Source organism: Sinocyclocheilus grahami, unplaced genomic scaffold (assembly GCF_001515645.1).
Source record: "Sinocyclocheilus grahami isolate Dianchi unplaced genomic scaffold, SAMN03320097.WGS_v1.1 scaffold1679.1, whole genome shotgun sequence".
Lineage (NCBI taxonomy): Eukaryota > Metazoa > Chordata > Actinopteri > Cypriniformes > Cyprinidae > Sinocyclocheilus > Sinocyclocheilus grahami.
The window spans coordinates 20,091-44,209 of NW_015506858.1; the positions used below are offsets into that span (position 1 = coordinate 20,091).

General features: G+C 38.0%; 3 protein-coding genes and 1 pseudogene across 7 annotated transcripts in view; 2 read left to right on the forward strand and 2 right to left on the reverse strand.

The window, feature by feature from the left end:
• The window catches only part of LOC107571995 (son of sevenless homolog 1-like), a 34,866-nt gene extending 20,075 nt beyond the window's left edge, over window positions 1-14,791 (forward strand). Inside the window, exons 4-13 of the mRNA XM_016258400.1 lie at window positions 1,306-1,387; window positions 1,771-1,854; window positions 2,890-3,026; window positions 5,085-5,388; window positions 5,946-5,959; window positions 8,863-9,035; window positions 10,051-10,167; window positions 11,098-11,371; window positions 12,433-12,551; window positions 14,416-14,791. Of these exons, the coding sequence (XP_016113886.1) occupies window positions 1,306-1,387; window positions 1,771-1,854; window positions 2,890-3,026; window positions 5,085-5,388; window positions 5,946-5,959; window positions 8,863-9,035; window positions 10,051-10,167; window positions 11,098-11,371; window positions 12,433-12,551; window positions 14,416-14,778 (1,667 nt within the window). The 3' untranslated portion in view covers window positions 14,779-14,791. The remainder of the gene's footprint in view (window positions 1-1,305; window positions 1,388-1,770; window positions 1,855-2,889; window positions 3,027-5,084; window positions 5,389-5,945; window positions 5,960-8,862; window positions 9,036-10,050; window positions 10,168-11,097; window positions 11,372-12,432; window positions 12,552-14,415) is intronic.
• Window positions 14,792-17,693: 2,902 nt separating this feature from the next.
• LOC107572003 (gem-associated protein 6 pseudogene) lies at window positions 17,694-18,485 on the reverse strand (annotated as a pseudogene).
• Window positions 18,486-19,253: 768 nt separating this feature from the next.
• Window positions 19,254-21,060, reverse strand: LOC107572002 (gem (nuclear organelle) associated protein 6). Its single transcript, XM_016258410.1, has 2 exons — window positions 20,802-21,060; window positions 19,254-20,004 (listed from the first exon to the last, which is right to left on the reverse strand). The coding sequence occupies exons 1-2, from the start codon at window positions 20,927-20,929 to the stop codon at window positions 19,614-19,616; spliced, it is 519 nt and encodes a 172-aa protein (XP_016113896.1). The 5' UTR covers window positions 20,930-21,060; the 3' UTR covers window positions 19,254-19,613.
• Window positions 21,061-21,226: 166 nt separating this feature from the next.
• Window positions 21,227-24,119, forward strand: part of LOC107572001 (serine/arginine-rich splicing factor 7) — a 15,606-nt gene continuing 12,713 nt past the window's right edge. For 2 of the 5 annotated variants that reach the window (XM_016258406.1, XM_016258407.1), the window contains exons 1-2: window positions 21,227-21,535; window positions 22,141-22,321. In XM_016258406.1, coding sequence (XP_016113892.1) covers window positions 21,436-21,535; window positions 22,141-22,321 — 281 coding nt within the window. In that variant the 5' untranslated portion in view covers window positions 21,227-21,435. The remainder of the gene's footprint in view (window positions 21,536-22,140; window positions 22,322-24,119) is intronic. The other 3 variants (XM_016258408.1, XM_016258409.1, XR_001607266.1) reach the window with 2 other exon arrangements.

Consider the following 24,119-nt stretch of genomic DNA (forward strand, 5'->3'; position numbering starts at 1 on the left):
TGTTAATCGCGCTGAAATCATGCGTTTTAAACCATATGAGTTTAAACTTCTGATATAGGGTTTTCTGAGCGCACACATCTGAAGCACACGCACAGAAAGCGGCTGTCACAGCATGCGAGCACTAAACTAAGTTCTCATTCACACACAAGCTTACGTTAAAAACACAAACATAAAAACAGCTGGGAAATAAATCACATGTTTATTTTAGATCTGTGTGGCAGCAGCAATATACAGTAAATAAATCAATAAATGCACTGCTCTGTCGTCTCTGAGGCTGGGACTCTAAACAGTGTTCTGTGCTCGTCTGTGCAGCCAAACACAGAACAGTTAGCATGCTTCGCTCAAACTTTCATCATGGCATTAGAGCTGCTACACCGCTGTCGCTTGCGAAATCACAATGACGGCGCCGTGGGTGAAACTTACAGATTAAGGGGCGGTGATATTATAATGAGATCCCTTTGTCACGTCACCTAGCAAGCGAAATCAGACGCGCTCATTTTCTCAGACGCTTGCAGAAAAAGGCTTCCCAAAACAGAGTTGCTGGGTTAATCTTTTTCACGTTTGCTTGGTTGGTAGATGCACCGGAGACCCAATTTATAGCACTTACAACCTGGAAAAGTCAGATTTTCATGATATGTCACTTTTAATGTGTGGGAACGTAAGGGGAAATTATATTTTCATCATGAAAATAAAAACTTTAATATTCCTAAAAACTTAATTTACATAATTTATCACATTCAAGCACCAAAATTTCTCATTACTTCATTACCACCATAATACGGTTATGAATGATCCACTGTTATTTTAGTATCACTGAACTACTATTATAGATTTTTATACTAATTTGAAGAATATTTGAATATTAATATATTTTCTGCTTTCCTGTTAATTTTAAAGTTTTTGTCGTGTGCTTTTCATTAGTTTTTGTTGTTTTTCAATATGCCTGTGTAGTTTTTATTCTATTTATAAGATTGGAAACTAACTGAAATAAAAATAAGTTTTTTTTTTTTATATTTAGTTTTATTTCAGTTGACATTTGTTTTATTTCAAATCACAAAAAATGCTTTTTGTATGGTTTTAGTGGTTTTACTTCACTATAATAGCTCTGGTCTCTGGACTCAGTGTTTTTTTGTTTGCTTGTTTGTTTTAATATATATAAGCTGGCATAAAATTGACTTTAAATTTGGAAATGAGTAATTTTTCACCTTCTCCAGGGCTATGTTTCATTTGCACTGTGAATGGAAGGAAATAGTTTGATAATCAAGCGGTTTTTGTTAAACAAAATATTTTTCCTCTTTTTTTCAGATCCTAATTTCGTCCGGACGTTTCTGACCACATACAGATCGTTCTGTAAACCTCAGGAGCTGCTGGATCTGCTCATGGAGAGGTCAGACGCTCACATTCACACAATCAGCACTGCAAACTGCTGCTGACATCCATATAACAGACTGATAATGGCCTAGCCTATTAATTGCAGTTTATTATTTTTATTATTTGCCTTTTTTCAGTTAAGACTTTGTTAATCCTAATGGTGCATAAATAGTTTTGTGTTTTTAGTTACTTTTCACTGTAATGTGATCATTTATAGATTTTTTTGTTTAAAAACATTATTGTAATATGGTGATTTTTAAATAAAAACAACTCAGCCATGATCAGCTGTTTATCTATAGGTTTTCTGTCGGTCGTGATGATAATCTTTGCTCACACTGTGAAGTTATTGTCATATCCACGGAAACATCTCTCCATACAGTCTGTGCGTTTGCGTTCCAGGTTTGATATTCCTGAACCCAAACCCACGGAAGCGGATCAGATGGCCATGGAGAACGGAGACCAGCCGCTGAGCGCAGAACTCAACTGACACACACTCTCTCACACACTCTCACACTGACACACACACTCTCTCACACTCTCACATTGACACACCCACACACTCTCACACTGTCACACACTCTCTCTCACACACACTCTCTCACACTCTCACATTGACACACCCACACACTCTCACACTGTCACACACTCTCTCTCACACACACTCTCTCACACTCTCACATTGACACACCCACACACTCTCACACTGTCACACACTCTCTCTCACACACACTCTCTCACACTCTCACATTGACACACCCACACACTCTCACACTGTCACACACTCTCTCTCACACACACTCTCTCACACTCTCACATTGACACACCCACACACTCTCACACTGACACACACTCAATCGCACTCACACATTCACTCACACACACACACACACACACACTCGCACAATCACACACACACACACACACACACACACTCGCTCACACTCTCTCACACACTCACTCACACTCTCACACTGACACACACACACACACTGAGACACTCACTCACTCACTCTCACACTCTTACACTGACACACACTCAATTGCACTCACACAGACACTCACTCACACTCTCACACTGCCACACACACACACACACAAACATTCACGCACACTCACACACTCATTCGTACACTCACTCACACTCTCACACTGACGCACACACACTAACTCACTAAGTCACACACATGCTTACACAATTGCACACACTTGCACACTCACACTCGTTTACTTGCTCACGCACACATTGACACTCACACACACGCACACATACACTCACACAGTCACTCACACTTATTCGCTCGCTCGCTTACACACACTCAATCGCACTCAAATTCACACTTGAACACTGACACACATTCATGCACACTCACGCACTCACTTACACTCGCTCACGTGCACACACACTCACACACACTCACACTCTCACTCACGCTTGCATACTGACACACACACACACTCACACTCTCACTTACTCCCACTCTCTCACTCGCGCACACACACAGCAGTACTGTATCATACGGCTGTCTCTAATGCGTATCTGTGTGTCTGCAGGGTGTTGAATGTGTGCAGGCACTGGGTCGAGCATCATTTCTATGACTTTGAGAGAGATGCTCAGTTGCTGCGGCGGCTGGAGGAGTTTATCGGCATGGTCAGAGGTACGCACACAAACCTACTGATCTCCATCATCATCATCATCATCATCATCAAAGATGATAAAACCATGGAAATGTCTTCAAAATCCAGTCATAAAAATCATATTTACTCTATAATGGAGAATGTCTCAGAATTTGGCAAATTTAGATGAATAAATCATAAGTAGAGGTGTACACTGAATAAAATCATGATCTGAAGAAAAATATACTATAATTATACAGTAGAATGTACTTCTAAAAGTAATAATACAGTTTATTAAAACATTGTTTTTATGGAATATCACACAGTATCACATTTTTTTTGTCCAGGTTTTAATTGAATCAATAAAACAGTTTCGAACTCTTGCAATTTCATTTGATAACATTTTAAAAGATTATTTTTAGTGCTGTCAAAATTAATGCGTTAACGCAGGCAATTAATTTTTTCAGTTTAATGTGCGGAAACTGTACTGTTTGCAACGTGTTATCTTCAATTGCACGCACATAGGCGCCGGCGCGCACTGTACCCTGTATCATTTAATATCAAATCACAAAAGAAACTACGTGCATGCAATGTCGTGGTCAGTTAAGTCATGAAGTTACCAAAACGGTGATTAAAGCTGCCTTAAAACTGTGCATGCATGTAATATATTATATATGAGTCACATTTAAGAACATGTCTCTGAAATGGTTTTCAAAACTGTCCTGGAGCCCAGCACTGTCTCCCTCATCTAACACACCCGATTCAACTCGTCAGCTCATTATAGAGACTTTAAGACCTGAAGTGGGTCAGAAAAGGTAAAGAGAGTTGAGAGAAAATACAATGTGTGTCAGATCAGCGTCACGTTCAGCAGCAGCAGCTCTTAAAGTAACAGCAGCCAAAACAACCTAATAACCAGCTGCTGTGTTGTCTGTTAATCAAAGGACAAAGAAGAGGAAATAAAGAACTTTTATAGCTTTAAAAGGTTCATCTATGTTTAATTTAGAATGTAGTGTTTGATGACTTTATTCAATTTCTGTATATTTCTGCTGAAGGGCACAGGTATCTAAATATGACATTTATTATAATGGGTTTATGTGAAGATTGTTTTAAGTTCACTAAAATTAGATGTTATTTTTTTAAGTCTAATAACTGTTCAAATTGATAGCTCTCAATTATACTGTAATGCTGAATGGCTAGACAATGGTTAAATATTAGGGGGAAACTATTTTATAGAGACATCAGTAGTATTGGTATCAGTGATACTGGCCTTCAAAATGTTAAAATTGATAGCGCTCAGTTATACTGTAATGCTGAATGGCTAGACAATGGTTAAATATTAGGGGGAAACTATTTTATAGAGACATCAGTCTCAATCTAAACAAGTCTATACAAATATTAAAAAATATACTGTCTGTGTGTACATTAATTTGAAGGTTGAATGTAAAAATTATTGCAATATAAATGTATATTTAAAACTTTAATGTTAGGTGGGATTAATCAGTTAATTTTTAATTAGTTAAATTGTTTTTATTGATTGACAGCAATAATTACTTTTAATTGTTAAAGTTTTATGTATCAATTTGATTAGCACCATTTAGCAACAAAAATAGAACATTTCTTAGGGAACTGTTATTGTTAAAATAGTAAATTGTAAAAGTTTTATGAATTCATTGATTAGACATCCTTTTTGATTATTACAATTCAGTTAAACCATAAAAATGGAATCCAGAAAAATTCAAACAGAAAACAGAATTTCTGGAAGAAAAAAACTGCATTGAATTAAATATGATAAATATGAATTAAATTGATTAGAAATGCACACCGTTGAACGGAATCCAGAAAAATTTTAACGGAAAACATGAAATTTGTGAGAAAATAAAACAAATGTCATAGTGTCCTAACCAGGCATGATGTAACCGTATTCCAATGTAATTCCCATCATTTTTCGGTCCATCATTATTTCTGAAAGGGAAAATGATGCACTGGATTTTAAGCCAATGAGATTTCACTGTGGATGGTGGCTGGTTACAGGAACTCTTGCATAAATCTGATCTCAGCTCAGTTCTGTCTCTAACATCGGTCCTGTCACCTGTCTGCAGGTAAGGCCATGAGGAAGTGGGTGGAGTCCATCACGAAGATCATCCAGAGGAAGAAACAGGCTCAAGCCAACGGCCCCAGTCACAACATCACGTTCGAGAGCTCGCCGCCACCCATCGAGTGGCACCTGTGTAAAGCAGGACAGACGGATCAGTTTGACCTCATGACCCTTCACCCCATCGAGATCGCCCGACAGCTCACGCTGCTGGAGTCCGACTTCTACAGGTGCAACCCTCAGCCTGTGACCTCTGACGTCTTTTCGCCATTTACTCGCCCTTATTTCAATCCAACCCTGTTTTTTCTTTAGTGGAGATATTTAGCTGAATGTTCACGCTGCTCATTTCCGTATAAGCAGGCGGCGACCACAACGGCACCGTAAAATTTTCATGAAATGATACCACACACAATATACACTCCACTCAAAAAATATTCATGTTTAAGATTTATGTATTTGAATTGCATATAAAATTTCCATCCATTTGGAACATACAGTTTGAACGTAAACAACAACTGGCAAAATATGCATACTTAATGTGTGTAATATTTGTTAGTCATACATGAAGAAAACAGATTTCTGCACTTATTGTATAGTGTATTATTAACTAAGTATCCATTTGATTTTATTTAAATAATCACATTTTCAATGCATTTATATATATAAACCTATTTACATAAACGTATAAAACTGGTTATTGTGTATTACAGTCATGCATAATTAAACAAGTCAGCTTGCTGTAATGGTACTAAAAACTGAATGTGTTTTAAAATATACAGTAACCAGGTTTATATATTTATCATCAATAAATCCAGTTAATGTCAGTCTCATACATTTAATCTCATTGAATATTGCTTGTTCCACATAGTCATATTTTACCAAGTTTATACTTTTAAACGGAATAAATGTAATTGTTTTCCCAATGAACAGATTTTTGCTGATTCTAAGCAATTTAAATGAATGCATTTTGAAAATATGATTATTTAAATCAAATCAAATAGATGCAAATAGTTATTATTAAACACATTTTTTTGACTGACAAATATGCATCACATTAGGTTTATTAGTTTGCTTATGTTGAAGCTGTGTAATCCAAATGCACGAACGGCTTATATGCAATTCAGATACAAATCTTATATTTAGGCCTGAATTTTTGTTTTTTTGTGTAGCAATAATTTTTTGGCCATGAAAATTATTTTAATAAAAAAAAAAAAAAAAGTATGCTTTTGTTCATCAACTATGCATTAAACTGACGGAGTAACCGTAAATACATTTATAATGTTACATAGCTGTATGGAGCTCATGTACTCATGCTTTTTCAGTCAAATGCTTGAGAAGTCAAAATGAAGAAATGCACTGGCCTAAATATTAATTTCTGCTTGTTTTGTGTTTGTTTAGTATTTTATTGTTGTTTTTTTCTTTACAAGGGAAAAGGCTGGATTTCCTGTTTGTATTTTAGTGTTTTGCTCTGTTGTCAACTGTATGCTCAGAAAATGGGGCAGTTTAACACAATAGAGAGTCCAGCTGTGACACACACACACACACACACACACACTTCCCTTCACCTCTGTGGGAACAGGCAGTAAGCGTCGTACCCAAGGTCACCACCTCAGCTCCGTTTCCCTTGAGGCTGTTCTGTGCCCTCGTCTCCCTAAACACTGAACCAAACCACACACTCAAAACACCTCGGCCCTGACTAAATGAGCATTCTGAGTGATTTTCACTTCATTTCGGTGTGCTGCTGTCAGTTTCCACAGACGATCGTCTCTCAGTGTTTCTGAACGAACAGGAAACATGTTAAAGTACAATTACAATAGACGTCTACCATCATGAGTGAAGCTTGTATTTGTGTTCAAGCTCTTACATGAGTTAAGGCAAAACCATAGTTTTTTCATGCACTGGTAATTTTTAGATTTAGGTTGAATACATCCATCTATGTGTGTCTGTAGACTTCAATTACAATACATACCTTTTAAAGGCCTTTTCCTCAAAGAGTTTTTCCTCCACTTCAGCAGCACTTACAGACACCAAACTTAGCAGTTTTATTCCTCTCTATATTCTGAAGGTTTTTACTGAGGGGTTTGTGAATATATATTTTTCCTGAGTTTTGTATAATATTTTAGTCCTAAAACATGGTGTAAATATACATGTTTTCTGTCTGTTGACAGTATTTTCTGATTTATGGAGTGATAAAATGAAAAATCCAAGATCCCATCAGAATATAAAACCCTTCAGAATATAGATAGAAATAAAACTGTAAATTTTGGTGTATGTAAGTGCTGCTGAAGTGGAGAAAAAACTCTTTAAAGATATGGATTGCAATTTAAATCTACAGACACAAATAGATAAAGTGTAATAAGACGAGACACTACAAACAAAACCAGTGTTTTTTCATGCACTAGTCAGTTTTTAAATGTTGGTCTATTTTGCTTCCATATCATGTCTCTTCTTTCAGACAAGTGGAAAGAAAACATCCAAAATGCACATTTAAGTGTTTATTTTATTACACTTTATCTATCTGCATCTGTAGATTTCAATTGTGATGCATATCTTTAAAGAGTTTTTCCTCCACTTCAGCAGCACTTACATACACCAAACTTTACAGTTTTATTCCTCTCTATATTCTGAAGGTTTTTACTGAGGGTTTTGTTAATATTTCATTCACACTGATTTATACAACCTTTTAGTCCTGAAATTGTATTTGTTTTTTGTTTTTGTCTGTTGAGAGTATTTTCTGATTTATGGAGTGATAAAAAGAGAAATCAAAAATCCCCTCAGTAGTAACATTCAGAATATAGAGAGGAATAAAACTTCTGAGTTTGGTGTATGTGAGTGCTGCAGAAGTGGAGAAACAAACTCTTTAAAGATATGGATTGCAATTTAAATCTACAGACGCAAATGGATAAAGTGTAATAAACCGAGACACTACAAACAAAACCAGTGTTTTAATATTGGTCAATTTTGAGATTTTGTCTATTTTGCTTTCATATCATGTCTCTTCTTTCAGACAAGTGGAATAATACATCCAAAATACACATTTAAGTTTTGTTGTATTTCACTTTATCTATGTGCGTATGTAAATTTCAATCTCAGTCCACATCTTTAAAGAGTTTTTCCTCCACTTCAGCAGCACTCACATACACCAAACTTTACAGTTTTATTCCTCTCTATATTCTGAAGGTTTTTACTGAGGGGTTTGTTGATATATAATTTTCCTGAGTTTTAATAACATTTCATTTAACTTGGTGAAAATGTGTATTCTTCTAGCTAGTCACAGTATTTCCTGATTTATGGAGTGATAAAAAGAGAAATCCAAAATCCCCTCAGTAAAATCCTTTAACTCTAATATGTCAGCAAATTCAAACAAGAATTTTGAACCTGGCTTCATCCAGTTTTTAGATTTATTTTATGGAAATGTATGCAAATTATGGCATATAATACATAACTTTTCAGGGAACTTATAAAACAATAGTCCTAATGTACTGTGATTATGGTGAGATCTACACCATATTCTCCTAGTGTCTTGCTTTAAGTATTGAATATGTATTAATTGCATTAGTGTTTAAATCATCCCTTTGAGGTGGAACTACTGTTCTAAGTGTTTTAGACTAAACTAGCAATTTGAAGAGAGAAAAAAAGTCCTAATTTGTGAGATATAAACTCAGATTTGCAAGAAACAAAGTCTGAATCGTGAGATAAAATGTCACAATTACCTTTTTCATTATTTTATTCCTGTTTTGGTTTCTGACGGGACTTTGTGTTTGATTGCGATCTTCTCGTTTTAGGGATTTATTTAACAAATATTCTGAAAACTGAGGAGGGAAATCCAGACTTCCTGAAGAGACACGGCAAGGAACTGATCAACTTCAGCAAACGGCGGAAAGTGGCGGAAATAACCGGAGAAATCCAGCAGTACCAGAACCAGCCGTACTGCCTACGTGTGGAAAACGACATACGGGTCAGAAAACTGTTCACATTAATTACACTACCATTTTTTAGAAGAAATTAATAATTAATGCATCATCAAGGACCCATTAAATTGATCAGAAGTGACAGTAAAAACATATTTTCATATAAAATCGCAAAAGGAACTACGTGCATGCAATGTCGTGGTCAGTTAAGTCATGAAGTTACCAAAACGGTGATTAAAGCTGCCTTAAAACTGTGCATGCATGTAATATATTATATATGAGTCACATTTAAGAACATGTCTCTGAAATGGTTTTCAAAACTGTCCTGGAGCCCAGCACTGTCTCCCTCATCTAACACACCCGATTCAACTCGTCAGCTCATTATAGAGACTTTAAGACCTGAAGTGGGTCAGAAAAGGTAAAGAGAGTTGAGAGAAATACAATGCGTGTCAGATCAGCGTCACGTTCAGCAGCGGCAGCTCTTAAAGTAACAGCAGCCAAAACAACCTAATAACCAGCTGCTGTGATGTCTGTTAATCAAAGGACAAAGAAGAGGAAATAAAGAACTTTTATAGCTTTAAAAGGTTCATCTAGGTTTAATTTAGAATGTAGTGTTTGATAACTTTATTCAATTTCTGTATATTTCTGCTGAAGGGCACAGGTATCTAAATATGACACTTATTATAATGGGTTTATGTGAAGATTGTTTTAAGTTCACTTAAATTAGATGTTATTTTTTAAAAGTCTAATAAATGTTAAAATTGATAGCGCTCAGTTATACTGTAATGCTGAATGGCTAGTCAATGGTTAAATATTAGGGGGAAACTATTTTATAGAGACATCAGTAGTATTGGTATCAGTGATACTGGCCTTCAAAGATGCCATCAAACAAATCTTAAAAATATACCGTCTTTGTTGTTTGCACAATAATTTGAAGATTGAATGTAAAATTATTGCAATATAAAAGTATATTTAAAAACTTTAATGTTAGGTGTTAATGTCTTTAATGTTAAAACTTTAATAAAATGACTAAATGACTGTCACATTGTGTTGATGCTGCAGAAGTTCTTTGAGAACCTGAACCCGATGGAGGACATGACGGAGAAGGAGTTCGCCGACTATCTGTTCAACAAATCTCTGGAGATCGAGCCGCGTAACGCTCGCACGCTGCCTCGATTCGTAAGTCTGCCTGTCGCTGAAAGGTTACACAACACACACGAGAGCCTCCTGATCTCGGTGTTAAACCCTCAAGTGCTTAGGGATGTGAACCAGAATAGTGCTGATGTACAAACTAAGCACGAGTTCACTTGTGTAACAGTGAAAAAGCCCAAAACATCACGCTGGTGGAACTTCAAGAGCCCATCAAATGTTTTGACCTATCTATTTACTCCGATGCCCCTCATTGTAAAATAAAATATTCAAAGGATATTTCTGCTACTTCTGCTGTAATGAGAAAGCTGCTCATTTTCAAACTCATTTACAGAATCTAGAATTGACAATAATATAATTACAATAATTATTTTAAAATTGTAAATAAAAAATAATTATTTTAACTACTTTTTTTTTAACATAATTGATACATTACATAATACATTATTATTTTTTACATAATTAAAATATTAATTTATAATATTACAATATAATTTATTTAAAAAAAATATTGGTAATTAAATTCCATAATTCCAGACATTTTAATAAATGTTCTTCAGAATTGAAACTTTTTATTACCAATGAATTAACATGATTTTTCATGATTTTTAGGATTTTTTATGTATTTTTTTTTACTCACAAATAGTAATTTCTACCCAATAAAACGTTTTAGCGGTTGACATAACTAGAAAAAATATATTCCTGATGAAAATTTTAATGTTTATAAAATTTAAGATTTTATTGCATGCTAAGAAATCACAATTTAAAAAAAATCCTTATATATTGAGGTTTTCCAAGATCATGAGATTTCAGTTTTTTTTATATATATTTTTACTTTTGTCATTTTAACTTGTGTAAAATTAAGATGACAGAGTTTTAGTGCAATGTTGGACACTAACTGATATATCCCATAGATAGATAGATTGTGGAATTTCTTCTCATTTTGTCTTCTTCTCACAGCCGAAGAAGTACAGCTGTCCTCTGAAGTCTCCGGGTGTTCGCCCGTCATCCGTCCGCCCGGGAACCATGCGGCACCCGACGCCGCTGCAGAACGAGCCCCGGAAGATCAGCTACAGCCGCATCCCAGACAGCGAGACGGAGAGCAGCATCGCTTCAGCGCCCAACTCTCCCCGCACTCCACTGACACCTCCACCAGCCTCCACCGCATCCAGCTCCACCGAGATCTGCAGCGTCTTCGACTCCCCGCAGCCGCCCTCCAGCCCCTTCCACTCCAGTACGACTCATACACACACACACACACACACTCACTCTCTCTCACACACACACACACACACACACACACTCTAATTTGATTAAATTAGTGTATTATTATTATTATTATTAAATCCTCATCACCAGATGTGAGTTACCCCAGTTAGTTTGGAGAGTAGTCAGTTGTATATCATTTCTGAATTAATTATAATTGTAAAAATGACGATATCCCCCCCCCCCATCTGCCATTGGTCAGTCACACAGATAGCCCCGCCCTAAACTCTCTCCATTGGTCGAGATCCTGGATCAGTGGATCAGTCTGTCACCTTCTCTTGTGTTTCTCTCTGCTTCCGGACAGACAGCGACTCTATATTCGCTCCGGTCGCTCTGCCTCACGGTCCACGTTAGTATCTCAGCGTCTCATGTTCTTCACCCATGCGTCTGTGTCGTGTGTCGGTCCTCTTGCATGTTCAGGCCGCTGTTGATCATGTGACGTGTTTCCCAGCATCCTCCAGAGATGCAGACTCCTCACCTTTCAGTGACAACTGAATTCATAACTTTTTTAATCCAGTTATGAAACGGTAGATTGATCTTGTTTGTATTGGAAGAGTAAGACCAGTCTTAACATGCTGGCTGTGGAACTGGCCCCTGGTTGATTCAATAAGTATTGTATAGTGTTTTCTTTACTCTTTACTTCAAAAACTGTGTCTAAAGGGTAATATTTGATGTGTTTGAGGTCAGAGATGTGTGACGCTGAAGGACAAACATTTAGCATTCCAGCTCAGCATTGCCATCTAATCAGCTAATATTGTCTTAAATAGCCTTCATAACACTTCATCTTTTATAACATGGGATTTCCACCAAATATATTCAAATATCTTGATTTTTGTCAAATGTTGCAACAAGAAAATTGACAGTTTTGACCATGCAAGGTAATGAAAAATATTTTTAGAAATACCTTAAAGTAACAACAGATGAGCATGTGAAGCAAATCTCCGTGTGCTCTCAGCTGCTCCCCGTGACCTGTGTGCATGTGTGGTCCTCTCTGCAGTGACGTCATCAGTGTGTGTTTGTGTCTCTCAGGGTCTTCTTCCGTGTCGTCGATGATGAGTTTCCTCCGGAACGACGAGCTTCCCGTTCCTCCGCCCATCCCGCCGCGCCGCCGGCCCGAATCTGCGCCCGCCGAGTCCTCGCCCTCCAAGGTGCCCAGCATTTCTTTCATATTCTGCTCTGTATTTAATGGTTGATGTAACAGCTAGCCACAGCTACAGAGCAGCATTCATCTTCCGTCTCTGGACAGGAATATTTGGAATATTCCAGGGATTTTTAGAAAGTTTCCGGGAATTTTCCAACCCTAATTACAAGTCAGGTGCACTATAAGTAATTTGCCATACATGCTTATAAATGAAAAAAATATATTATATATATATATAATGTGTGTGTGTATATGTGTGTGTGTATGTATATATATACAAACCCGATTCCAAAAAAGTTGGGACACTGTACAAATTGTGAATAAAAACAGAATGCAATGATTTCAAATTTCAATATTTTATTCAGAATACAACATAGATGACATATCAAATGTTTAAACTGAGAAAATGTATCATTTTTAGGGAAAAATAAGTTGATTTTAAATTTCATGGCATCAACAAAGAAAACCAATTTTTTGACATCTCAAAAAAGTTGGGACCAGGCCATGTTTACCACTGTGTGGCATCCCCTCTTCTTTTTATAACAGTCTGCAAACGTCTGGGGACTGAGGAGACAAGTTGCTCAAGTTTAGGAATAGGAATGTTGTCCCATTCTTGTCTAATACAGGCTTCTAGTTGCTCAACTGTCTTAGGTCTTCTTTGTCGCATCTTCCTCTTTATGATGCACCAAATGTTTTCTATGGGTGAAAGATCTGGTATTTTGTGCCAAGTATTTATAATGCATATTTATATAAACTGTGTTGTAAAGGCTTGAGAATAGATTTTCCACTTTGTGAACATGTTTATAAAAATAAAGAAGGTAATTGCAACTTTTTATCTAACAGTTCTGACATTTTTCTTGCAATTCTGATTTATATCTCATGGTTCTGAGGGGAAAGGTCAGAATTGTGAGATATAATCTCTGAGAAGAATTATGAGGAAAAAGTCGCAATTATCTTTTTGTGTTTTTTTTCTCATAGATGGAAAAAAAATGTAAACTCAGAATTCTAAAAAAAAAAACTATCTCTGAATTTTGAGATATAAAAGTCAGATTTCTGAGTTTATATATGAAATGCAAGAAACAAAGTCTGATTTGTGAGATGAAAAAGTCACAATTATCTTTTTAATGTTTTATTCTGTGCTGGAAACAAGCTTCCATATAATACAGTATGAAAACAGGAGAGAAAAATAGAAACACTTTAGCATCTGTGGAAAGCATCTGAAGAGTTTGGTTCCAAAACGCTTTCAATCCATTTTGATTGTAGGAGTAAAAATGTGTTTTCTTTACAAAAAACACTATTTTCTGTTTCAAACTTTCACTTAGCATCTTTAGGTTATAATAACATTAAAAATTCTAATCAGATTTTCAAATAGTTGCATCTCAGCCAAATATTGTCCGATCCTAACAAACCATACATCAATGGAAAGCTTATTTATTCTCTATAAATCTCAAAATATTGAGAAAATCATCTTTAAAGTTGTTCAGATGAAGTTCTTAGCAATGCATATTACTAATCAAACATTAAGTTTTGATATATTTACGGTAGGAGATTTACTAAATATCTTCATGGAACATGATCTTTACTTAATATCCTAATGATTTTTGGCATAAAAGAGAAATGTATAATTGTGACCCATACAATGTATTGTTGGTTATTGCTACAAATATCCCCCAGCGACTCAACACTGCTTTTGTGCTGCAGGCTCACATATGTAAATATAAATAAACAAAAAAATAGAAAAATAAGTTGAAAAATAAAATAAATTGTATGTACAGTTGTACTATAGGTAGAATAGAATCCTATATCCTCTGCATGCACATGTGATCTCTCCGAGCACAGCGTGTGACGAGTGGTTTGTTGGTGTGTTTCAGATGATGTCGAAGCACCTGGACAGTCCTCCGGCGATCCCGCCGCGTCAGCCCACCTCCAAGGTGTACTCGCCCCGTTACTCGCTGACGGAGCCGCCCGACAGCCCGCCCACCCTGCCGCCGCGGGAGCCGGTGCGAACGCCAGACGTCTTCTCCAGCTCCCCGCTGCACCTGCAGCCGCCTCCGCAGGGCCGCCGCTCCGAGCCCAGCCAGGCCTTCTTCCCGCCGCAGATGCCCGGGCCGCCCGTCCCGCCGCGCCACAGCACCTCGCAGTCGCCCATCCCCAAACTCCCGCCCAAGACCTACAAGAGAGAGTCGGTCCACCGCGACGGGCCGCCGCTCCTGGAGAACGCAAACCCCTCGTAGAGCGACGCGCCTACAGACAGTGCTGGAGACGGAACGAAAACAGACGAAAGCAACATGTGCCCTTAAAGGGACTGTTCAGCCGAGAATGGGAATTCTGCCAGTGTTTAGTCACCCTCAAGCTGTTCCAAACCTGTATGAGTTTCTTTCTGCTGCTGAACACAAAAAATAATATTTTTTAAAATGTTGGCAACCAAACAGCTGACGGCACCCATAGACTTCCATAGTATTTTTTGCCCATATAATGGAAATCAAGGGGAATTGAAATTTTGTTACAAACATTCTTCAAAATAATTAGAAGACACTTAGAAGAACCCAAAAATATATATTTTTTAGAATGTTGGTAACCAAACAGCTGACGGCACCCATAGACTTCCATAGTATTTTAAGCCCATATAATGGAAATCAAGGGGAATTGAAATTTTGTTACCAACATTCTTAAAAATAATTAGAAGACACTTGGAAGAACCCAAAAATATATATTTTTTAGAATGTTGGTAACCAAACAGCCGACGGCACCCATAGACTTCCATAGTATTTTAAGCCCACATAATGGAAATCAATGGAAACTGAAATTTTGTTACCAACATTCTTAAAAAATAATTAGAAGAACCCCCAAAAAATATTTTTTTAGAATGTTGGTAACCAAACAGCTGACGGCACCCATAGACTTCCATAGTATTTTTTGGCCATATACTGGAAGGCAATGGGAACCAAAACTGTCTGGTTACCAACATTTTTTTTTATATTTAGAAAACATTTAGAAAGACAGGGCAATGATTAGTGCTGGGCAATGATTAATCACGATTAATCGCATCCTAAATAAAGGTTTTTGTGTACAAAATATATATATGTGTGTGTGTGTGTACTGTGTATATTTATTATGTGTATATATAATATAAATTATATGAATATAAATATATACATGTAAATATTTTAAATATATATAGGGTATGTGTCTTTATATATACATAATAAATATACACAGTACACACACACACATATATATTATATATAAAAAAACACTTTTATTTTGGATGCGATTAATCATCGCCCAGCATTAGAAGATATTTTGAGAAGTGTGAGTAACTAAACAATCGATGGTACCCATTGACTTCCATAGTATTTTTGGTCCATATAATGGAAGTCGATGGGAACCACAATTGTTTTGTTACCAACATACTTCAAAATAATTAGAAGAACCCCAAAAAATATATTTTTCAGAATGCTGGTAACCAAACCGTTTCAGTTCCCGTTCACCTCCATTATCATTTTTTCCATGTAATGGAAGTCAATGGCTACCATCAACCGTTTGGTTGACATCTAACAAAACATCTCTTTTGTGTGTGTGTGTGTGTGTGTGTGTGTGTGTGTTGTTCAAGGTAAACAAACAGTTGGTGCCCATTGACTTCCATTGCATTTTTTTCCCATATTATTGAAGTCAATGGCTACCGTCAACCGTTTGTTTGCCAACATTCTTAAAACATCTGTTTTTGTGTTCAACAGAAGAAAGAAACTCGTACAGGTTTGTAACATCTTGAGGATGAGTAACTGATGACAGAATTGTAACTTTGGGTGAACTGTCCCTTTAAAATCGTCCTTCCGAGACGACGATTGTGTTTCCATAAAGTGCAAATCACGCCCGCTGGGGAACTCTCTGTATTGTGTTTTGTCTTTCGTGTAGCTGTTTGGTCTCATGTTCGTTTCATTTCACGGCTTGGCTGGTTTTCTGCAGTCATCGGCTGGTTCTCCTCCTGAACACAGACTGAGAAACAAACAAGCCTGCTGGATGACAGACTAAACGGAGCAGCTCTTCTGGAGACGGAGAGCGTTCTCTGGATTATTTCCGGACGCCGCCGGTGTTCTAGACTCACTCGAGAGCCAGTAGACTGAAGAGCACCGGGGGTTTAAGGTACCCTCACACCAAAGAGGTACTGGAGAAAGCTTCAAGAAACACGCGTGATTGTCCTGTACGTCTTAGAACTTTTATTTTCTCAATCATTTCTTGTTTTGCCAATAAGTATGTAAAGATGAAACGATCGCCTTCTTAAAACAAGGGAATAAAAGTGTTTCTACCACTGTATGCCAAACACTAGCCGTGCCACGTCTCTCTTCACTTTACACAGCACAGATGATTTCACAGCAATGATGCAAACTCAGTGTGGACCCAACACTGTTGGCTAGACGGGAGAAGCGAAAACACCCTTAAAATCAAACACTGGCGTGAATATCATGAACGTGACACAGGCTGGATATGATTGTGTGTTGAGCTGTGATGGTTTTATGCTCTCTTGGGACTGGGATCCTGCAGGACTCGATGCAAAACAAATATAGCCTTGCTCCTGATGTCTCTCAACACGGGACAAGAACATATAAGAGCCGAAGTGTTCAACACACGAGCAGATTCAGCCGAATGCTAACTTTATGCCTCTTTAACTTTATGTAGTTCATCTGCTCTCTTTACTTTGACTATCTCTATATAGACTCACACAATCACACACAACAATCATTCCTCTAATATTTATTACAGTATACACTGATAAACTGAACATTGACTGAGAGACTGGCTGCTTTCAGATGAAACTATTTCAGATATAGTGCATTAAACTGCAAACTCCATCATAAAGCGCAGTGTTTCCATCTAACATGTGTTTAGAGCTGCAGCTCGTCATATTAATGCAGTGTTTCTCTATAGATTTGTGTTGGATGTCATCTTTGGAATGGAAATATGGAGATTTTATTTGGTAACAGTTAATGTCATAAATCTAGCGAGCTGAGTCGGTAGTAGAGCTGACAGTGTCGTGTAAACATGACTGAAGACGAGAACAGACGAACCGATTCAACTGAGTGAGTCACTTACGCTGGAACCGCTTCGATTGATTCAAACTCATGAGTTCAATCGATTCACTAGAAGACGAAGACGGGCGTTTTCCCGGTCTTGCGACCAAAGATAGCCTACGATAGTTTTCTGACAGTGTCACACTGTTTTTATGCACATGTCTGGGCTGTTTTCACTGCATTTACACCGTTCTGTCCAGCAGACTTGGAGTGCTTTGAAAAAGTGATTCATTTTGCAAAGCAAATGATTCAAAGCATAGTCTTGGTTTATGCATTCATCGGGAAACATTTATTATAACATGCAATGACTTACAATGTATCAAGAGCTCAAAATATCATTGACTGTGTAACACAGAAGCAGGGAAACACCAGCATTCTGAAAACTGTGCTTTAACATCTGAACAAATGTCCTGGGATCTTCTCACAGGTTGGAGGAAGCCTCACTGATGTGTCTGGGACTGGGGGGTATGTTCTGCTCCGGGGGTGCTCTGCACTAGACTCTGAATGCGCGCCAGGATGATCTCGTTGGCGCTGCTGCAGTCTCCAGGCCTGTAGGGGGCACTGATGGTCAGAGCGTTCGCCACACGCAGAATCTCCCCGTCTTCAGTCACCGGGACTCGGTTCTTCTCCAGCCACAGACGCAGACTCTCCCGCCGTGACTTCAGCTCCTCCGCGCTGAGAATCTGTGCTCGGTCCGGCAGGAAGATGCTCTTCATCTGACGCTCCGTTTCCTCCGTTCCTCTCCTGAGGATCTGGACATCGGTCACCGCGTGACCCAGAATCCCCCTCACCGACGGACGCTCGTTCTCCTGGACGCTCAGCAGCACCACACTGCAGCCCACACAAGAACACAACCAGAGATGATTCAACATGCAAATATATCACCTTATGATTTAAAACACAAATGATTCACCTCATGATTCATAACGATTCAAAATGCATCTTATGATTCAAATGACAAATGATTCACCAGAGGATTGATAATAATTAAAAATCCTAACGATTTTAAACTCAAATGATTCACCTCATGATTCATAATTGTTCCAAACTCAAGTGATTCACCTTATACTTCATAATGATTCAAAACGGACAAGAACATATAAGAGCCGAAGTGTTCAACACACGAGCAGATTCAGCCGAATGCTAACTTTATGCCTCTTTAACTTTATGTAGTTCATCTGCTCTCTTTACTTTGACTATCTCTATATAGACTCACACAATCACACACAACAATCATTCCTCTAATATTTATTACAGTATACACTGATAAACTGAACATTGACTGAGAGACTGGCTGCTTTCAGATGATTTCAGATATAGTGCATTAAACTGCAAACTCCATCATAAAGCGCAGTGTTTCCATCTAACATGTGTTTAGAGCTGCAGCTCGTCATATTAATGCAGTGTTTCTCTATAGATTTGTGTTGGATGTCATCTTTGGAATGGAAATATGGAGATTTTATTTGGTAACAGTTAATGTCATAAATCTAGCGAGCTGAGTCGGTAGTAGAGCTGACAGTGTCGTGTAAACATGACTGAAGACGAGAACAGACGAACCGATTCAACTGAGTGAGTCACTTACGCTGGAACCGCTTCGATTGATTCAAACTCATGAGTTCAATCGATTCACTAGAAGACGAAGACGGGCGTTTTCCCGGTCTTGCGACCAAAGATAGCCTACGATAGTTTTCTGACAGTGTCACACTGTTTTTATGCACATGTCTGGGCTGTTTTCACTGCATTTACACCGTTCTGTCCAGCAGACTTGGAGTGCTTTGAAAAAGTGATTCATTTTGCAAAGCAAATGATTCAAAGCATAGTCTTGGTTTATGCATTCATCGGGAAACATTTATTATAACATGCAATGACTTACAATGTATCAAGAGCTCAAAATATCATTGACTGTGTAACACAGAAGCAGGGAAACACCAGCATTCTGAAAACTGTGCTTTAACATCTGAACAAATGTCCTGGGATCTTCTCACAGGTTGGAGGAAGCCTCACTGATGTGTCTGGGACTGGGGGGTATGTTCTGCTCCGGGGGTGCTCTGCACTAGACTCTGAATGCGCGCCAGGATGATCTCGTTGGCGCTGCTGCAGTCTCCAGGCCTGTAGGGGGCACTGATGGTCAGAGCGTTCGCCACACGCAGAATCTCCCCGTCTTCAGTCACCGGGACTCGGTTCTTCTCCAGCCACAGACGCAGACTCTCCCGCCGTGACTTCAGCTCCTCCGCGCTGAGAATCTGTGCTCGGTCCGGCAGGAAGATGCTCTTCATCTGACGCTCCGTTTCCTCCGTTCCTCTCCTGAGGATCTGGACATCGGTCACCGCGTGACCCAGAATCCCCCTCACCGACGGACGCTCGTTCTCCTGGACGCTCAGCAGCACCACACTGCAGCCCACACAAGAACACAACCAGAGATGATTCAACATGCAAATATATCACCTTATGATTTAAAACACAAATGATTCACCTCATGATTCATAACGATTCAAAATGCATCTTATGATTCAAATGACAAATGATTCACCAGAGGATTGATAATAATTAAAAATCCTAACGATTTTAAACTCAAATGATTCACCTCATGATTCATAATTGTTCCAAACTCAAGTGATTCACCTTATACTTCATAATGATTCAAACGCAAAGTGATTCACCTTATACTTCATAATGATTCAAAACGCAAGTGATTCACCTTATACTTCATAATGATTCAAAACGCAAGTGATTCACCTTATACTTCATAATGATTCAAAACGCAAGTGATTCACCTTATACTTCATAATGATTCAAAACGCAAGTGATTCACCTTAAACTTCATAATGATTCAAACGCAAGTGATTCACCTCGTGATTAATAATGGTCACATATCCAAACGGTTCACCTCATGATTCAAAACCCAAATGATTCACCGATTCATTTGAGTCGAAGTGTTCCAGAAGCCCCTTACCTTAAAACGCATTAACATTTAAAATAAATAAATACTTAAATACTTCTATAAATGACTGTTTCAAATTAAGTTGCAAATATAGATGACATTATAATTGATAAGCCATTAACTTCCTGATGAGAACATAATAAACATCAGATGATCAGATCCTTCAGTTCTGAGCTGATGTTTGTGATGTTCTGAGCTGATCTGTGAGCTGATGAGCTGATGTTCTGAGGTGATCTGTGAGCTGTACCTGGCAGAAACGGGGTCCACCGTGAACACGCGTCCCTCGAAGCGCTGCTGATCTCGACTCGTGACGCACACCTCGTGGTTGACGAGCTCGTGCCAGAGCTGAGGACTCCTGGCGCTCCACTGCAGCATCGCGGCGAGACACCGATCACCCGATCACCCGATCACCGCCAATCAATCAATCAATCAGCGCCTTCATCTTCTTCTTCTTCTCCGAGTCCTCAGGAAACCGACCACGCAGCGGGACACGCAGGTGACGTCACTGCCGCTGGGTCACGGAGATTCTTTCTTTTTTATATATATATTTTTTATTATTATTATTATTATTGAACATATAGAGAGTATACGGGATATATACACCACAGAATAATCCTAATAACGCAAATAAAATGATTTAGGAAGCGCGCGGTGAGACGTCGCAGCACTAGCATGATGGGAAATGTAGTTTTGAGTGTGCGCATGCGCAGTTGATCGTTCGTTTGTTTCGGTCAGGACTTCGTCTTCATTTCGTGCATTATGTCGCGCTTCGGGCGACACGGAGGCGGTGAGTGTAAGAGACCGTGAGCATTGAACACAGCTGACGCAGAGTGCTTCATCTCGAGGAGTAGCTGAGGCTGGCTGGCTCTTGAGGAGCTTTAATGTGTTTAGTTCGAGCTGCTAGCTGTGATGGCGCCCTCGCGCGCTGTCAACACTGGCTAATAATCCGTTTACATGCACATTATTTGTGTTTGTGCTTTGGTGAGTTATTATATTGTTGGGTTGTAGGTCAGTATTAGGATGTATTTTAAACATGCTCGAAGAGTTTAGTTAAAGCAGCGAGGTCGTTATTAATTGAAATGATACTAAAATAAAATATTAATCTTAGATTTGGTTAAAAAAATTAAAAATGTTGTAAATTATTAAATAAAATAAATGTAAGCCGGGTAGAAATATTTTAAAATAATTTTTAAAAGAAACTTACAGAATGATAAAAGCACATAAAATGTAAAAAAAAAATTTAAATAAAAAAACTGAAAAAATATATAATAAAAAAACGATGTTGTAATGTTTTATATATATATATATATAATAAAAACTAGAGTCATGTATAATAAAAGTCCTGCTTATGTTGTGAATCATATGAGTGCTGGCCACTAGTATTCTCAGCAGCTAGAAATGGTTTTAAGTCAGTTAAGAACTGATGCTTCAGGAAACCTTATATAATATAAAACATGAGTAACATCTAATTGAACTCCAGATGTGATGTGGGTTTAAGCAGCAGAGTGATGGTTTCTATCAGGTGTTAAACTGGTCTTGAGTGGCAGGTGCCAGCTGTTAACCCTCTCTGCTCTCTCCTCTCTCAGAAACGAAGGTGTACGTGGGTAACCTGGGCACCGGGGCCGGGAAGGGTGAGCTGGAGCGGGCGTTCGGGTGTTACGGGCCGCTGAGGACGGTGTGGATCGCTCGCAACCCGCCGGGATTCGCCTTCGTGGAGTTTGAAGATCCCAGAGACGCTGAGGACGCCGTCAGGGGCCTCGATGCCAAGTGAGTGACTCCTGATCTGACATCGAGACGCTTCACGTTCACTCACAGAGCCGCGCTGGCGCTCATGTTCTTCCCAAGGAGCAGATTATCATGTACAAACTCCGAGGTAAAACTAGGGATGCTGTGAAAGTCAATCAAATCATTCGTTTTTCCTTAATAAAGATAGATTTGAATTCACAAAGTGCACTAGGTTTGCTTTAAACTGTATTTATTTAATAATTATTGGATTTTTTTTAATGTATTAAACATTTAATTAAATGCCGGATGCTGTTTATCGTGTAACAAAATGCCAATAATAGCCACAAAAAATCGTTGTACATAATTTGGGACTTTTAATTATAAACAAGCCTGAAATAGACTGGGACTCTTATTTTGAAAAGGTCTTTAGACTTCCTCAGACGTCACACTCACTGGCCGAGGGAGATCAAATATTCATCTAACAAATATACTGCAATATAAAGTAAGCATTGTCGTAATTTATCAGCACTAAGATAGTTTGAAGCATGCAGCATGTCGCGATAATTAAATAATTTTTACATTTACATTAATGTAAATATCTCTCAACTAATGCTGTAAAATATACACGAGTCAGTGGGTACTGTAATACCGCAGGTTAAAATTTACTGATTTGTTAAAATTACACTTAATGAAGTTTTTATAATAATTGAGTTGCGATTACTTCAGTTAGTTATTTTTTTTTTTTATGTAAACATTTAAATGGTGGCTGTCACGTAAATAAAACAGTTTAAATTATAATGAATATGTTATATGGTGCATATATTTAGCAAAATGCTCCTCTGCTATATTTCCGACTGAGTTTATGCTCACCGAATATGTTTTTCTGAGGTAAATGTGACGTTACATGACATTGTTTACAAGCTGTTATATTGATGTCTTTGCGCAGCTAAAACACTGATTAAGCGATTACATGAGACAGGATATGGATTGTAAAGTTGTACTCTTTCTTTTAACTTACCTTCGGATGTTTAGTCTTGTTTATTTTGTGCTGAAGCTGGTATTAATGTGGAGGAGATGATCAGTTCATGTGCGCCTCGCGCTGCTGTGTCTGATGATCGAGGCGCTACACCGATCTGTCACTCCACATTCAACAGCAAAATGTACTGATTTGTTAAAATTACACTTAATGAAGTTTTTATAATAATTGAGTTGCGATTACTTCAGTTAGTTTTTTTTTTTTTTTATGTAAACATTTAAATGGTGGCTGTCACGTAAATAAAACAGTTAAAATTATAATGAATATGTTATATGGTGCATATATTTAGCAAAATGCTCCTCTGCTATATTTCCGACTGAGTTTATGCTCACCGAATATGTTTTTCTGAGGTAAATGTGACGTTACATTGTTTACAAGCCGTTATATTGAGGTCTTTGCGCTGCTGAAACACTGATTGAGCGATTACACGAGACAGGAGACGGATTGTAAAGTCGTACTCTTTCTTTTAACTTACCTTTGGATGTTTAGTCATGTTTATTTTGTGCTATAACTAGTAATAAAGCGGAGGAGATGATCAGTTCAGCGATCACTCCGCATTAAACGGCACCAAAACAGCATTTATTGTTTGAATCCTGCAATACAACGGACATCATTTGAAATCTACCGAAGCACAATGATTATTGCGATATATGTGTCCCTGCAGCACAAAAGCAGTGTTGAGTCGCTGGGGGATATTTGTAGCAATAGCCAACAATACATTGTATGGGTCAAAATTATACATTTCTCTTTTATGCCAAAAATCATTAGGATATTAAGTAAAGATCATGTTCCATGAAGATATTT

Excerpts from the sequence above, each read along its gene's own strand:
- LOC107572002 (XM_016258410.1), bottom strand. The coding sequence starts at position 20,929 with ATGCTGCAGTGGAGCGCCAGGAGTCCTCAGCTCTGGCACGAGCTCGTC. Across the intron at positions 20,005-20,801 it reads GTGGACCCCGTTTCTGCCAG|TGTGGTGCTGCTGAGCGTCC; the intron begins GTACAGCTCACA and ends TGTGGGCTGCAG.